Raw genomic sequence first — 15186 nt, 5'->3', positions numbered from 1 at the left:
AACAGAGATCAGCGTTGCTACATTTCTCACTGAAGAAATCATTGGAGGTGGGGTGTGAATGGAGGATGTTTCATCTCCGGGAAGGAGTCTGGTAAGCCAGCCAGAATTTTGCCTGTGTCCTCTCGATGATGGGCGGAGGAAAGCTTGCTTCCCACACAGGGTCTGTGTGGTGGTATAGAGACACATCTTATCCTTATTGGGGGAAAAAAAAGAGAATTTCAGGAAAGAGGTCAAAAAACCCCAGACACATGAAAATGAAACTTTTAAGTTTATTATTCCATATGTTTAATGCAGAGTTAATGGTGCTAGGACAGCATAGAGACTGGAGAAAGGGAGGTGGGGGAGGGAGGTGCTACTTGCATAAATAAGGGGACTGGGCTGGAACAGGTTACATGCATACAGGGAGCAAACATTCTACATGATCTTTTCAGACACCACAAGGAGAAGTCATCCATAGCTAAGGGAGGCAGGAAGGCATCTGACAGTCATATCAGCAGAGGGAAACAACGGCACAGATCACAGTCCACATTTGGTCAAGGTGTTTTATCTTTCTAGACTGGAATATCCATCGGAAGGTCCCACAACATGTCTCTGCGATCAATTGCTGGGAGTGATCTTTTCCTGCAGCAATATTTGTGCCAATTCACTCCCTGGCATGACAAACTACCCCAGTCCTGGAGACGACAAGGGAGAAGTAAGCAGACCGTCCTCAGGTGTTGGGCTGAAAAAAGGGGTTGATCTGACCGTGACCGCTGGATACTTCCAGTTTGAAACCCAAAGGGGAAAATGAGTTCTTTTGCACCTCACATCGGCTTATTTTCTTTACAGTCATCCAAGACTGGGTGTGTATTCCTACCTTGCTTTTAGCTACAAGAATATCTTTCCATCCTCAGTGAAGGTAGGAGGGAGGTGTTGACAAACTGGAATACATGATGAACAAACGAGCAGGGGTGCACACCCCATTAGCCTGAGTTTGGAGTAGGGGTTCAAAGTGAGTATTGGAATCATTTCTGAGTGTTGGCAGGTGAGATTTATGCCTGTAGTTTTGAAGGCAGTAGTAGCTTCCCTGCTCCCTCCACTTTTCACACAGGCACAGTCAGACATTGGAAGAGCAAGGACCAAGTTTGGTAGGAGGTTGTTTGGGACACTGAAGAGGTTAGAAAGGACTGGGACGCCAGAAGTGCCAGACACAGATGAGCGATTCAGAATAATTGTAAGAAAGGAGGATTCACCCACAGCACCTTTATGAGCCACAAGGCCCTCCCCACCTCTCCCGTGCCTCCATATGCAAATACATGTGCACACGCAGGCATGCTATGATATGAATAAAGCTAAAACCAACAATGCAGTTCCTAAATCAAGTGCATTGTTCAGTCAAGCCTTAAAATCTCCATGCAGGAAAGAGTGTGGGGTGAAACAGGGATAGGATGGAGAGGAGAGGCAGGGAGAAAAGCTAGGGTGCAGCTGTGGAAATGAGCGGGGAAGCAAGCATAAGTTGGTCTTCCAACGGGGATCAAGATTCCTGCATGTGTGAATCTTAGGCAGGACTGCTGCACAACACTGATCTCAAGGAAGCCGGCTGTGCGTCCTCCCTACTACTCCTGCCGTAACATGTTCACCAAGGTGCCTAAGCAACCACCCTTCACCCACAGCAGGTGACAAAGAGTTGACCATTGTGGCCTATTGGAAACATTTGCTAACTCACTGGAGCAGTCTGGGGAGGGGAAGAAAAGGAGAGTCTGTCTTATCTTACAGTCCAGGGTGCACACAATGAAACCCACCACAGACCAGTCACTCCATGTCTAGAATCCTCCTCATCTAGAAGGCCAATAAAGTGTTGCAAGCCAGTCGGATGGCCTGCGTGAAATTGGTAAGGGCAAAAGGACGAAAAACCTTCCTGTAGGCGGGTGAGCCAGCGATAGCTGGGGTCAAGAAAGGCAATTCCAGATACTCAGTGGGTTCTGGTGGCTGGATGACACTGAATGACCTCAGAGTTCGGAGGCTCTTCTGCCTGTGCTGATTCTTCAGAGCCTTTCTGTCGCTGTTTTGGTCACTGTTCCCCGTTCCCTATGGTCTGGAGAGAGTCGTATACACAGGCTGTTCCCAATGTGTGGGGCTATGGGATTGTGGCACGGAGGGTGTAGGGTCAGAGATGGCAGTGTAAAGGGGACGTTGGGAAGGTCCCATATAGGAGAAGGCAGAATAGAGGCCAGAGGCTTGGCTGGAATGGCTGTAGTAGGGTCCTGAGGGTTGGTGGTCAGGGTAGTCAAACTGGGGCCTGGAGATGGAGGGGAAGGCTGAACCGTAGTGAGGCAGACTCAGGGACGTGTAAGCTATCTGGGAGGTGGAGGGCTGGTCAGTGTAATGACCTCCAGGGGCAGACCCTTCTGTTTTCACCTGCGCTTTGGAGTCCACCACCGATGACGTGGCAGTGGACAAGGAGACTCCATGTTGCTTGGAGATCCAGGCAGAGTGTCCGCTGGCTGCAGCCAGGGCACTCCCTAGGCCGTAGCCAGCAGCCGCAGCTGCTGCGTAGCCCCCAACATGGCCTGGATGGCCAGCATGTCCATTGGGCGGCAGGTATTGGTCAAATTCATTGACATCAAAGGTCTCCATGTTGGACATCACTTCATGGCTGATCTCCCCGATGTCCACATTGCCAAAGTCAATGTGTGGCTTTCCCCCTTCCCCCAGAGAACGCCCTTCTCGTTTGGAGTCGGCTTTGCCTGCCTGCAGCTCAGTCTTAGGGGTGGTAGGAGGTGTGGGGGGCCCGTGGCTCTGACCTGCAATGTCAAAAACATTTTGAGGAGGAAAGAGAGAGAAGAGATGAGAAGAGGTGAGTTACTGCTTTATACCTGGCCAGCTCCACTCCTCCCAATACACCAGCACCCACCCAGCTGGAGACTTCAGTGGAGGGAGAGAGAAATAGCCAAAACCAAACTGGCCAAACCTTTTTATATCATCTTCTGGAAGAAGAAGGAGGATAGAATGATTTGCCAATTGACTGAAGGAATGCAAATGCCTGTGAAACTCAGGCATGCCCCAAACTGGTGATTCCAACAGTTTGTTGAGTCATGAGCAAGGTGTGAGCCACATCACTAAGGTGATGACTTGGGTTCTTTGAGTTGGCTGTAACCTGTCCATACATTTATGGAGACCTGGGACTCACCTGAGGAGTGTTCTGGGTGCCCATCAGACATGGGTGACCCTTCCCCAGGATGTCTGTGATCCAGATGGGTGCTCTTGTAGTGGGCCTGGATAGCGGCAGCCCCGCCAGTTTCCCCATCTACTTGGCCTTCACCCTCGCCTTGTGTGGCCTTGCCATTTTTCCGCCGGCGTGGCTGATATTTGTAGTCAGGATGGTCTTTTTTGTGCTGCATCCTCAGCCGCTCTGCCTCTTCAATGAAGGGCCGCTTGTCACTTTCATTCAACAACCTGCAGAGGCCAAGGTGGGAAGGAAGAGAAGAAGGGAAGGAGAGGGGCAGGTATGCCAGAAAAAGAACCTATACACCGCATCATGGGACATGGCATATAAATGCAGGCATCAAGGCATTGCCCCATTTAGGAGGTTCCTCAGAACAATAGGGAGAGCTTGAAAGTATTTCAATGGAGACAGCAATGTTTTCCTCCTCGTTGTTAATTATTAAGCCTTGACACTGGTCAGTGCCAGCACTGGGTCCTCCTTCCCAGCTGCATTACAGTTCTTACCTCAGTAAGTTCAATGCTCTCATACATGTAGTTTCACCCCCCTAAGGCAAGCACAGCCTTTCATAGTGGTGTAAAATAAGGCTGGGCAAGCTGCTTTCAAAGACTGGGCAAATTAAGGAAAGATGGGATCATCCCTCAAACTAAAGAAGTGTCGCACACCCTTGCCACCCGTGGCACTGTCTCCTATATGTCTCTTACTCTTTCCCAGGTTATATATTTATTCCAGTTTAACCTTCCACGCTTTCAGAGGCTCTGCTCTGAGTCTGAGGTTCTATTGAGCACAAATAGCAGTGTTTTGTGTTGGCTCCACAGTGCCCATGCTGCTGCATGGAGCCTGCTGGCATTTTAAGCATCTTGCAATATCCTAGGAAGGAATTAAAGAAGAATTTAGATGGTGAAAAATGGAGAGTGTATTTTGCTACTCGTGGGGCTCCTGCTCACCCTAGATGTGGGTAATGTGAAAGGCTGAAACATAAATGTCCAACCCTACTTGAACATAGCCTACTAGCTATAAAAAATTGTGCTGTTATGTTGCTGGGCCTTGTAGAAATAGATGAGCTTTGATCTCTGGATGAAAGGCACTATAGAAATGTAAGCTCCTTCTCTGTATTCCTGCCAGATTATGGGCTGCTCTAGTTAAGATAGGATCTCCAAGGAAATTATGAAATGTTCAGGCAGAACTGCTCAGAATGCTTGAAGAAGAGTTCAGACCTCATTGCTCAGGCCTTTAACAGCTTCTCAGCTGGAAGCACTGCGGTTTCATATTATGATTTTTTTCAAATATTCTCGTGACTCAAGGTCATCTTGGTTTCAACCAGAAATCAGTGCTCTGAGAAGGAGACCAGTCTTTTCTTGCGATTTGTAACCCAAACAGTGGTTAGAAATGACAGGGCACCCAAACAGCAAAATATTTTCCATTAATAAGATGTCTGTCCCTTTTTTCCCTCCACAAAAGAAATGCCTGGAGATGGGGCGAATCAATCTCAGCCAGGCTATGTAGCACCTGTGATACTCCTGAAACTCTTAGCACTAATTTGACCAGTTAGGCTAAACTGCAGGCAGTGTGGAAGACAGGCCAAGAATGAACAACTGAAGAGGGACAAGAGGTATGGCTCAAGGAACATGTAGATAAAAGTGCTGAGGAGAATCCAAGGGATCACTAGCAAGCAATTGATGGGTTTCTAAAGCACCCGCTTCCTCAATTCTCCTTCCTCATCCTCCTGACCAGCAGCCAGAAGGCGTGTGGCAAGGTCTGGAGCCCATTACGGTGCTGACCCAGGGTCACTCCAGGCAGCCCAAGAAGGTCATGGCCGCAGACTGCATTCCACCACTGCCTTAATCCCAGAGATTAGAGCAACTGAGCCACCATGAATCCAACACCGGCTTTCCTGTCTCCCTCCCGCCACCATACACCATGCTCACACATCTCAGAGGGCTCTAATCCCTCACCCTGCACTGCTCCAAACAGCTTTCCAATGGGTCTGAGGAGAGAGCTCATCAAACTCTCAGAGTCTTGTAGCTCCTGGAGCCATCACAGACCAGGAGGTAGCCTTGCCTCAGCACCACCTTCACCCTTGCAGAATACCTAATCTCCACGGGAGATGATGAAAGGTTTCTCTTGAGGAGAAACCGGAGAACAGAGACAAACTCTGCAGCCTTGCAATGCAGGACACTTCTCTACAAAGCAGCCAGGCCTGGGCTTGTCTACACTCCCAACCCAGATGGTGCCAGAGCTAACAAGATGCCGCCTTAGAAACCTCTTAGTTTCTTGGAGTGAGAGGCCTGTACAGTGCACAGCCAGCTTTGATCTGTGGGAGGCACCAGGCAGAGAGCACAGAGCAGAGCTCCCATTGTGGCCAGCAGGGGAGACCAAAGCTCAGCCTTCCTGTCTCGTGGATGACCTGAACCAGAGTCACCTGAGGCTATCCAAGACTCAAATCCTGTGCCCTCTGATCTCTGCCTGGTGTCCTCACCTCCTCTCCCCTCAACAGCAGCCCATTAGCAGTGCCCCCAGTAGAACAGCAGAAAGTCCACTCCCCGCGTCTTTGTCTTCTCCCTTCCGAGTCTCCCTGCTCCCTCCTCCCTCCCGCTGGGATCAGAGCTCAAATCGGCTTTAGCAAAGTGAAACTGGTGTGAGCAGGCAAAGGCCAGGAGATTTGGGGGATTTAGATTTCACTTGTTTCCTGCCCTCCCCCTCCTGCCCCTGACGCTCCCCAGTTGCTAATGCGAAGGAATCTCGCACGGGCAGAGCAGTTATAGCTCACAGAGCAAAGCTCTGACAGGGCTTAACCGAGCCCTCTCCACCCTGCCCAGCACCGAAAGCTCAACCCTGAGCCGAGGAGAAAGGGGGAACCTGCGGGCACCTTGCTTTGGGAGGAGAAAGAAGGACTAAAATCTTTTCATCTGCCTCTTTCAGCTCCTCTTACGGCCCAGCGCTGCACTGGGAGGCTACCGCTTTGCGTGCCAGGCAGCTGGTATGGCGGCCCAAGGCCTGGCCCTTCCCTGGGCCTCAGCTGCCGATGAGTCAGTGCGGCAGTGCAGGGGTTGGTCATCTCCCGGCATGGCTGATGCAAGGCGAGGGCTGGCTAGGAGGAAAAACAGCCGGGCGGGCTCTCCGGCACGTCCACAGCCCCTGATTTTGCGGGCATGACCCTATTCCCTGGGCACTTTGCCTAGGTGAGGTGGGGTGCAGGAAACGACAGCGTGTGCTGCCACCCAGATACAAAGATCCCTTCATCGGGTCCCCTCGCCCCTCCCAATGCTGACTTTGGCTCGTCGCTGCCCCCTTCTTCCCATGTCCCCTTTGTTTTCAGCCCCGGAGATGTGCTGGTTGGCATTTTGGCTTCAAGTCATGCCGACATTTTCAGCAGCCGGCCTCCATTTGAGAACTGCTCCCTGTCCCATCCTGGGGAAGGCAAGCGGCCAAGGCGGGCTTTAGTGACCATCAAGCACAGAAGCCCTCCATTCTCCTTCTTCCTCTTCTCCTCCCTTTTCCCTCATCGTCCACCCCCATTTCAGTTTGGTCAGCTCCTTGAATGTTCGCCTCATGCACAAAGTGGGTACAAATTGGGGGAAGCAGACAGGACCGTGAGGCCTCCCAGCACCACTGGTCTAACACTTGGGACCAGGCAGGTACCATGACCATCAGGATATGTCTCACAGCCCTTCCCATCTAGCACTTGGGCCCATGGAGAATGTGGCAGTGGCGTGGAGCCGGAGGGGCTGCCAGCTGTCTCGACCATGCATCTGGCAAACCTTTCACCTTCCCTAATGCACCACAGTGATGCTTGCTGCCATGACTGTGTGCTCCTTGCTTTGCCAGGGGTTGGAGACAGCCCCCTCGCCCTTAATCTCCCAGCTCCTGGCAGCTCTTTTCTCCCAAACGTGCTCTGAGTCCAGCGTGGGAGCGTGTGTGAAGTGGGGAGAGGATGAGGAGAGAGGCTTGAAGCGAAATCCCCCTCCTCTCCTAGCTGCTTCCCCCCCCGCAACCACCCCAGGGGACATTTGTCTACATAACACTGATGCAATGTGGCAGCGCCGTCTGCTGCAGTGGCTCCCTCCAGCTCCCTGTTTGCTGCCTTCTGTCTCCTGCAGAATGGCACCTTTCATATGCTGCAGCTCCCCAGCGCTTTTTGCGGCGCGGGGCTGGAGCCCGCGAACCCCATGAGCAAACACTGCTTCAGGTCTGCACACAGCAGTCGCCCACTCCCAGCTGCCTGTGGCGCTTGAGTTCAGTTTGCACAGCAGCGTGTGGGACAGCACTGCGTTATGGCTCAGTCTACTAGATGCCTTTCAAGAAGATTTTTTCAGTCCCCTTTCCAGCCTCTGCCATCCCCACCCAGCACCAAGTGCTGGACACATGCTTGGTTTAAGGGTTGTTTCCAGGCAGTGTCCGTGATCACCAGCTCCAATTCCCGTTTCTCTGCCTCAGATATTGCTAATGCACTCTTTACCCAGCCTACATGAAAATATAATCTAGACAGCCCACACTTCCCGAAGCGACTAGCCATTTGGACTGTGAGGTTTGTGTGACCACCTTAGAAGGGTGGCGATGTGTGAACTGCCAGAGCCCTTTGTAGGAACCTTGATCAAACATCTGAGACTAAGCTGTCTAGAGCTCGACCTGACTGCTCTCAGTTTGTGCCAACACATACGAGCTATAACCTGGGGACAGCATAGACAAAACAGCACGTAGGACAAGGGGCAGCGGGAACCCAAAGGAAGAAGACCTAGCAGCGACTTGGCTGCAGGCTGTGTTAGGTTGACTCAGGGCTACAATCCTAGTAGCCTTCAGGCCACCTCCCCTGGCCTTTTGGGGGGTTCAGTTTTTCCCCCTGCGCTCACAGAAAGGCACTTGCACGCAGTCCTACGCAAGTCGGATGGCAACCCAGCCCCTGCACCCTAACCCCAGCATATTCAGCCATGCTGTCCCATACAGGCCAACGCAGCACTGAAAGCCGCAATGTGCACTAACAACGGTGACTCCGAATGGTGACGTGTTCAAGAAAAGCAGCTGGGTTAAAAACCCAGCAGCATGCAATAGTCACAACCCCAGATCTGATCCTAAAAGCTTCTCCGCATGACACGCACTTTCTGGCCGCACAACGCCCTAAGAAATGCTGGGGGGTCTTTGCGGGACCTCTGCTGCCTACTGGCAGGAGCGTCCTCCTACTATGAATTACTGCTTTCAGTCTCGTTAGGCTGGGGGTGAATTCGCATTGCCATGGGAGACATGTCATGGGAATAGGGAGCTAGTCGGGTATTCAAATGTCGCCACGGGCAGAGTGTTGTGTCTCTGTGCGCCATTACTGTAATAGCTGTAGAGAATTATACTGCTCTGCTATATTTTTACAGGAAATGCAATGTTTGAAGGGCAGCCAGTGCCATAAAATCTAGAAATATTTTGCAACAAAGGAACAATACCTTAAAATAATACTTTGGGAACAGAAAGGTGGGATTCCTCCCCCACAACACACACCCTTCTGCCACAGATTGAGACATGGAGACGTGGGAAAGGGGAACCAGGGGGAGCTGGGAAGTGGAGGAGCAAGGGGCAAAATTTAAAGGAGATGATGGTTAATAAAGACACAAATGGAAGAGGATGGTAAGGTGACACTGGGAGGTGATGGCTCTACCAGGTGGGGGCAACAAGTACTGGGAAAGCCAGAGCAAACCAGCTCTTGTTTTACCACAAGCAAGATGGAGGTAAAACGCTGATCAGTAGGATGAGAACTAAGGATCATCGTTTCGCCTGTGGTCCAGGGACTGATAGCAGAGCCTGAGGTTGGAATAACTGCTGTGATAAAGCAAAGGGAAGGCAGCAGAGAATGAAACAGGAAGGCAGGAAAGGCCATTAGCACAGAGGACTGTTATTATTCTCTGCCTTCAACTTTCCAAAGAAATCCCTTGCTTGAGCTGCACTAAACCCTGACGGCTTGGGGTAAATAGGCGGACACAATAGAGGGAGAAACTAATGCCCAAGGGCCTGTTTCTCCCTCGTGGGCAAAGAGGTTTGAAGTCAGGAGGAGACCTGCGCATTGATTGCTGAACAGGGTGCATTTTGCATCTTCTTAGAAGAAATATCTCTTGCCCCGTCCAGGCTTGAGGGCTCCCTCCTGAGAAGTGCCATTGGGGCTGGAGAAGTGCCATTGGGGCTGAATGAGAGGGCCTGTTCACATGAGACTGATGGATTTGACTTGTGTTGGTTGGTGCAAAGCAAAGGGGGTGAGGGTGCTCGGTAACCCTGGCCTTGCAGCAGAAAGTGTTTATAGCTGGTTGTTGGGTTATTTGTGGAGCCCATCAGACAGGAAAGAAGTGGAGTGGCCACCCCGTGTTCATTGCTCAGGTGTGACAGCTCTCTGTGCATGCATGCACCCATGTAGACCTGCAGGCCTCCTGCAATCTCTCTGGGTAGCCCATCAGTCCTTCCAGCACTGACTCCTCCAGAGAAAGGAGGAGTGGGTTGGAGAGGGAGGGTATGGAAAGGACATGAAGAGCTGCACAAAGATAAAATCGAAACAGGTGCTAAAAAGATGGTGGGACCAGGGGGAAGAGCGCGTGTGTGCGCTGGCAAGAAGGCAAGGATGTCTCTCCAGAGGCAAAGGGAGATCAGGGCCAGTGTGAGCCAACGTGTCACAAGAGAGCCCGCTAAGGCTGGGACTATTGCAGGTTTGTTGAGTGCTGTAGGCCTACAGACAATTGGTGCTACTGATAACGCTGCTCAGCCGTAAAGGACCACAGTCCATGTCCCAGATATATACCCAGAGAGAGACTGCTTTCTCTCTTTCGTATCTTTCTTCCCTCTCTTCCTTTATGGCAGGTTTAAGCCTCCCTTTCTAGCAGGGTCTCTCCTTGCCCAGATGTCCCCACTTGCTGCCCCTGCATGGCTGCCAAAGCTGGGATTACCAGCCAGCCAGGTCTGCGGCCGGACAGTGGGAAGGACGTGTGCATGCTTCCAACCATTGTTCCCTTCCCCTGACCTTTCTCCTCTGCCATAACTTCATTTCCCCCTTGCTCTATGGCACTGTGCAGAACATAATCTCTGTTAGTGCTGGGACTTGAGTTCAAACAGGCTTGAGGCAATTTCAGGTAACTTAAGTTTGATGGGGCTTTCAAGTAACTTAAGTTTGATGGGGCTCAGCCCAGTTTCCATTAGTGAGCAACTTCACCCAACAAAGGCGAGCTAAGAAAATCAGATCTCCCCTGACAGCCAGACAGTTATTTCCGGGCAAGGACCAGGACTAGAGTATACTGGGTCAGGAAGGACGGACAAAAGGGAAAGTTAGAGGGGGAAAAGAGCAAGGTAAGGGCTGTTGTGTGGGATGGAGGTGAGCTCTGCTGAGGAAGCTTTCATCATATCCAACAACCGTTCTCGCCCCACCCCCCAATCACTGAAGTGCCTCCTGCAAGGGGTCTCCCTGCAGGTAAGAAAATCTCTTCAAGGGACACCCCCTTAATCCCATTAAATCTCCATCCTTCCATGTGACTACACAGTCCTCTCTGCAACACCTCAGCCTCACGTTCCCCATCTCCCTGCCTGCTCTTACCTCCACAGCTTCCCCAAGGTCTTACTGAGCTCTGCGTTGTGGAGGTGCGGGTACTGGTCAGCCAATTTCCTCCGGGCAGCTTGTGCCCATACCATGAAGGCGTTCATGGGCCGCTTGACATGGGGTTTGCTCTTGTTACTTCCATTGACCCGAACGGGCATGGGTACCAGGGTCCAGTCATAGCCGCTCAGCACCTGGCTGACCGCCTCCCGGATGCACACAGGGAATTTGTCATCATCCGCCTCTGAGTCTTGTTGTTCCTTCTTGACCTTGCCCATTTCTCCATTTCCAGAGCCAGCAAGGTGAGGAGAGTTGTCTGATGCCATGGAGGGTCCCGGCGACAGACAGTGGTGGTCTTCAGAGCCTACCGGGCTCATTTCCACCTCTGAAAGGTCTTGGTCATCAGCCATTATTGCTCTTGAGCCCTGTCTCTCTTCCTTCTCAATATCCTTCTTCTCACTGGGCAGAGGAGGGAGGAAGACAAAAACAAAGGAAAGAAAGGAAAGAAGAAAAAAAAAAGAGAAATGGAAGAGCAAAAACCAAATCTAGAAGGGACTCCAAACTCTCCAAAGAGCTGACCATGAGACAGGGGCCACTTGATAGAAGTGCAAGCAAAGCAACTGCCATTCACAGTACAAAACCCGTGATCAATGGGGGTGGGGATGGGTCAGGGCCACTGATTAATTGGAAGCTCCCTATCTCTGCAATAGTCCAAACCTAACATGTATAGAGAGGCCTGTGGCAGCTGCCCGAGTATGCTGAAAACAGAAGGAATAAGACGGTTTCGGGACCTGAAAGGAGAGAGGCATAGATGGGAAGCAGGATGGAGGGAACGGCTGCAAAACTTGTGTCAGGAAATGACCCTTTCTTTTTAAGACTTGCCTTGAAATGCTAGCACAGTGTGCAGGGCAGTCGTGGGAGAGGGAGCACCAGCAGCCCTATTGATAAATCAGAACAAATCTATCTCCAGCCACAGGGGAAGCTGAGCAGGAGGCACTGCGAGGCAGGGAAGCCAGTGTGTGCCATGAATCGGCATACAGCAACCCCGAGCCCGGCTGGAGCAAAGTGCCCTTGCAGAGACTCCCATCCCTCACCCACCTCTTGCAGCTCATGAACCAAACACTTAAAATACATCCACATTACATCCCCCCACCACAGGCATGTATGTGTATGCGTGCATGTGTGTGTGCGTGTGTGTGTGTGCGTGTATATATATATACACGCACACACACATACATATATAATATATATATATATACACACACACACATACATACACACAAAGTTTAACTTCCTTTGAGAAAAGCCAAGGATTTGAGTTGCCTGCCCCATATACTCATTCCTCTCTCACTCTGTTTGCAGTCACCTCTAAAAGTCCCTGCCGCGACGCAGCAGTTCCCCACTTCAGGAAAGACACACTCTGAGAATAAAGACCTCTCTATCCCCCCATCCAGAAATAAAAAAGAAGAAGAAAGAAAGAAAAAAAAGTCATAGAAAAGCATGCTTCTGGTTTTGCTGAAAAATTGCTAACATGGAGCAAGGAGGGCTATTACCCCTCCACTTATAGAGGAAGACAAGGATCCTTGCTGAAGAAATTGAAAAAGTAACAGAAAGTAGGAGAAAAAGAGTGAGTGAGTGAGTGAGTGAATGGGTGTGCGTGCGTGCGAGTGAGCTCAGGTAGGAAAACTTACGTTGCTGGCTGGTGTGCCTGGCAAATCCTGCGAGGGCTGTAATTTGTATCCCAATAGCCCCTCTGTTCTCTCCTCTGAGCCCTGGCGGCTTACAGGAGCTCTGCGCGGGGAAGCTCTCAGGCGAGTGCCATTCCTAGAGGGAGGCTTGGTTTTTACTAATACCCTGGCTGGATGTCTCTAGCTGGCTTTGCTGCTTAGCACCGGGGGAGGGAAGGGCGGAAGGTGGAGCTAAGCACTCCTCAGAGCCAGAATACGGTCAGTCGGTGCTGGCGGGGAGGGGACGCAGGCCGCCCCCCACCCCACCTCGGGTGTACACGCGTTCCTCACTTTCCCTGGCGCCAGCTTCTTCATGAAAACTGCAGCCAACTTACTGTGCTGCTCTCGGCATCATGGCCGCAGTTGTGATCATGCTAGAGGGTTAAACCCGGGGATTTGGGGGCTGCTGGGTGCAGGAAGGGAGCCCATCCAGGGTGAGTCAGGGAGACAAGCATGTGCTCCGGGACCAGGTGCTCTCTCCTTCCTTCAGCCAGCTCAGTTCCTCATATGGGGCCTGTTGCGCTGGATGCTCCCAATAAGTCATTGGTCCCAGTCACAGAGTCCAACGAGAACCCAAGTGAACTGCAACAAGCTGGCCAGGGTCCCCAAGGTCAATATGCTGCCAAAAAAGGCTTCCTGATTTGAAGACCTGATCCTGAGGGATAGGAAGGGGATGGAGGAGTTCAGGAGTATCTTGAGTACGGAGGACACTAGATCAAGGGAAAATACTGCACCACTGGACAACGGGTATCAGTTTGAATCCTTCTGAGGACTTTTGCACCCTAAAGACGAGTTTATCACAACACATTCATCTCTGTGTCTAAGACAACCAGGCTCTGCTCCTTTGACAAGCTGAACTGCTCCTGAAAACAAATATGGGGTGAGTCTTTTACAATGAAAGGGAGGTTCTTGTGATGAGAAAGACTCTCACACATGCTCGCTCCCGTTCACCCCTTGCTGCTCATGCACTGGGACACGTACAGGATCTCAGCAGTTGATGGTTTAGGATGCTTTCCATCATGTCTTTCACTTTCTAGCTTGTTTTCCTTCCCAAGTGCCTCTGACAGTTGCCTTCTTCCCATTGTTTCCTTTCTCACTGGGGCTGGCAAAGAACAATGCCAGTCCTTTAACCATGAAAGGTCACCTGTGAAAAATCTGAGACTGATCCTCCAGAGTTAGCATTGAGATAGACTTAGTTTCTGCCACTGAGTCTTCACTGGAGAGCCCTTTTGAAGATGATTCAGTACTGCATCAGAAGAGATGAATGGATGGGACCCAGGCAAATAGTTTCAAGAGATTTCAAGAATATACTCAACTTCCGTAGCAGTTCTTCACTCTCCAGAAGCCTCGTGTTAGAAAGATCCAGCAAATACTGTCTGGCAACATATGAAGCATAAGGAAACCAGTCCCAAGGATGGTGCCGAGCATCTGAGCTAAAGCACTCAGAGCAAACCTGGGGCTGGCTGCTATCATTGCAGACCTGATTGACAGTGTAGGACCATTTTCCCTACATGTGCACCGCTGTCTGGTGCAAATATAGCTCTGAAACTGTAGTGTGGCTACAAGAAAAAGCTCACTAGAGCCCAGTGAGAAGTCTTTACTGAACTGAGTTCAGAGTGAGAACTGCTGCATGTCATTGGCATCAAACAGGTGGCAGACAGAGATGCTTAAAGGTGAGGTTGTGCAACAATTTTGCACACCCAAAAGAAACCTCTCAAGGTTCCCTCTCTCAAGGGATCATCTCTCACTTTTCATCCCATCCCAGAAGAAAAGAGGCTCAGATACTCCTCTTCACATCATGTCTTTTTCCCTTTGGAAGAGAAGAATGTGGGTGCCTTTCTCATATACACTGAGAAAATCCAAGAGAGATCCTAGCAAAGCAAAATCAAGGCCCTGCTTCCTCAGCCAAAGCAGCAGCTGGTTAATCTCAGGTTTTGTAGTAGGAGACAAGTTATCTCACCAAGAGGAGATCCCAGCTCCAGATAGGGGTTGTGGTTGTCACAAGAAGGGTTATCACAGCACAGACAGGAGCAGCTTGGTAGCTAAACCCCTGTCCAGCAGAAAGAAAAACATGGCAAATGAATGGGACAAGGCTGCTCCTTTGCTGGGGCCATACAATGTTGTCTACAGCCCACTGGATGCAGAGTCACCGATGCTGCCGAGCTCTTTGCACCTTCCCATAGCCAGCAAGGGTCATCCTTAAGCTGGCAGGAGCCTGTGTGGGGTGCGAGCATTGCCACGGAGGAGCGGAAGAGCTGGAGGGAGGGGGAGGGTTCATCTCCTGTCCCACAGGGAAATAGCCACCACCGAGAAACACTGCCCCAATTGTTCCACTGGCTGCAGCCAACGTCCAACCTGAGGCGGGGGAAGGGTACCACAGAAAACAGCCAGAAAAGGGTGTTTATTTGCCCTGCCTCCAGGTGGCTGGTTCTTACTGACCCCAGGGGAAAGAGGTGATAGGGGAGGGATTTCTCACTTTCCTCCAGAGTGAGAATACAGGATGCCAGTGGCCAGGCTGTAGGGAGCGAGATGCCAGGGGCTGGAGGTCTTGCTAGCACTTCAGTGGACAACAACCCAAATAAGGTGAACAGGAAGCCCCTCAGGGCACCCGGAGGGAGCTTCACCACCCGCTTAGCTCATACCCTAAAACACAGCAGGGTCTTGGCAGGCCCTGTAGGGAAAGAAAGACCCTCCTTGATCCCAAT

The 15186-nt window shown here is 51.1% G+C and overlaps 1 protein-coding gene across 2 annotated transcripts; it reads right to left on the bottom strand.

The window, feature by feature from the left end:
- Positions 1–251: 251 nt before the first annotated feature.
- Positions 252–12852, bottom strand: SOX10 (SRY-box transcription factor 10). 2 transcript variants are annotated; one of them, XM_009665211.2, is made up of 4 exons: positions 12446–12852; positions 10755–11213; positions 3170–3435; positions 252–2783 (listed from the first exon to the last, which is right to left on the bottom strand). In XM_009665211.2, the coding sequence occupies exons 2-4, from the start codon at positions 11162–11164 to the stop codon at positions 2068–2070; spliced, it is 1392 nt and encodes a 463-aa protein (XP_009663506.1). In that variant the 5' UTR covers positions 11165–11213; positions 12446–12852; the 3' UTR covers positions 252–2067. The 2 variants fall into 2 exon arrangements, with proteins under 2 accessions (XP_009663506.1, XP_068798460.1); XM_068942359.1 differs by lacking the exon at positions 12446–12852 and having other exon boundaries at positions 10755–11269.
- Between the last annotated feature and the right edge of the window lie 2334 nt (positions 12853–15186).

The sequence above is a fragment of the Struthio camelus genome, chromosome 1, assembly GCF_040807025.1.
Source record: "Struthio camelus isolate bStrCam1 chromosome 1, bStrCam1.hap1, whole genome shotgun sequence".
Taxonomy (NCBI): Eukaryota; Metazoa; Chordata; class Aves; order Struthioniformes; family Struthionidae; genus Struthio; species Struthio camelus.
The sequence above is the reverse complement of the archived record's forward strand: the minus strand, read 5'-3'. Positions and strand labels throughout refer to the sequence as shown.

What these genes read in the sequence shown, in the direction of transcription:
- SOX10 (XM_009665211.2), bottom strand. Translation starts at nt 11,164, where the DNA reads ATGGCTGATGACCAAGACCTTTCAGAGGTGGAAATGAGCCCGGTAGGC. An exon ending in ACCTTGGGGAAGCTGTGGAG is followed by an intron (nt 3,436 to 10,754) that starts GTAAGAGCAGGC and finishes TGGCCTCTGCAG; the next exon opens with GTTGTTGAATGAAAGTGACA. An exon ending in GCACCCAGAACACTCCTCAG is followed by an intron (nt 2,784 to 3,169) that starts GTGAGTCCCAGG and finishes TTGACATTGCAG; the next exon opens with GTCAGAGCCACGGGCCCCCC.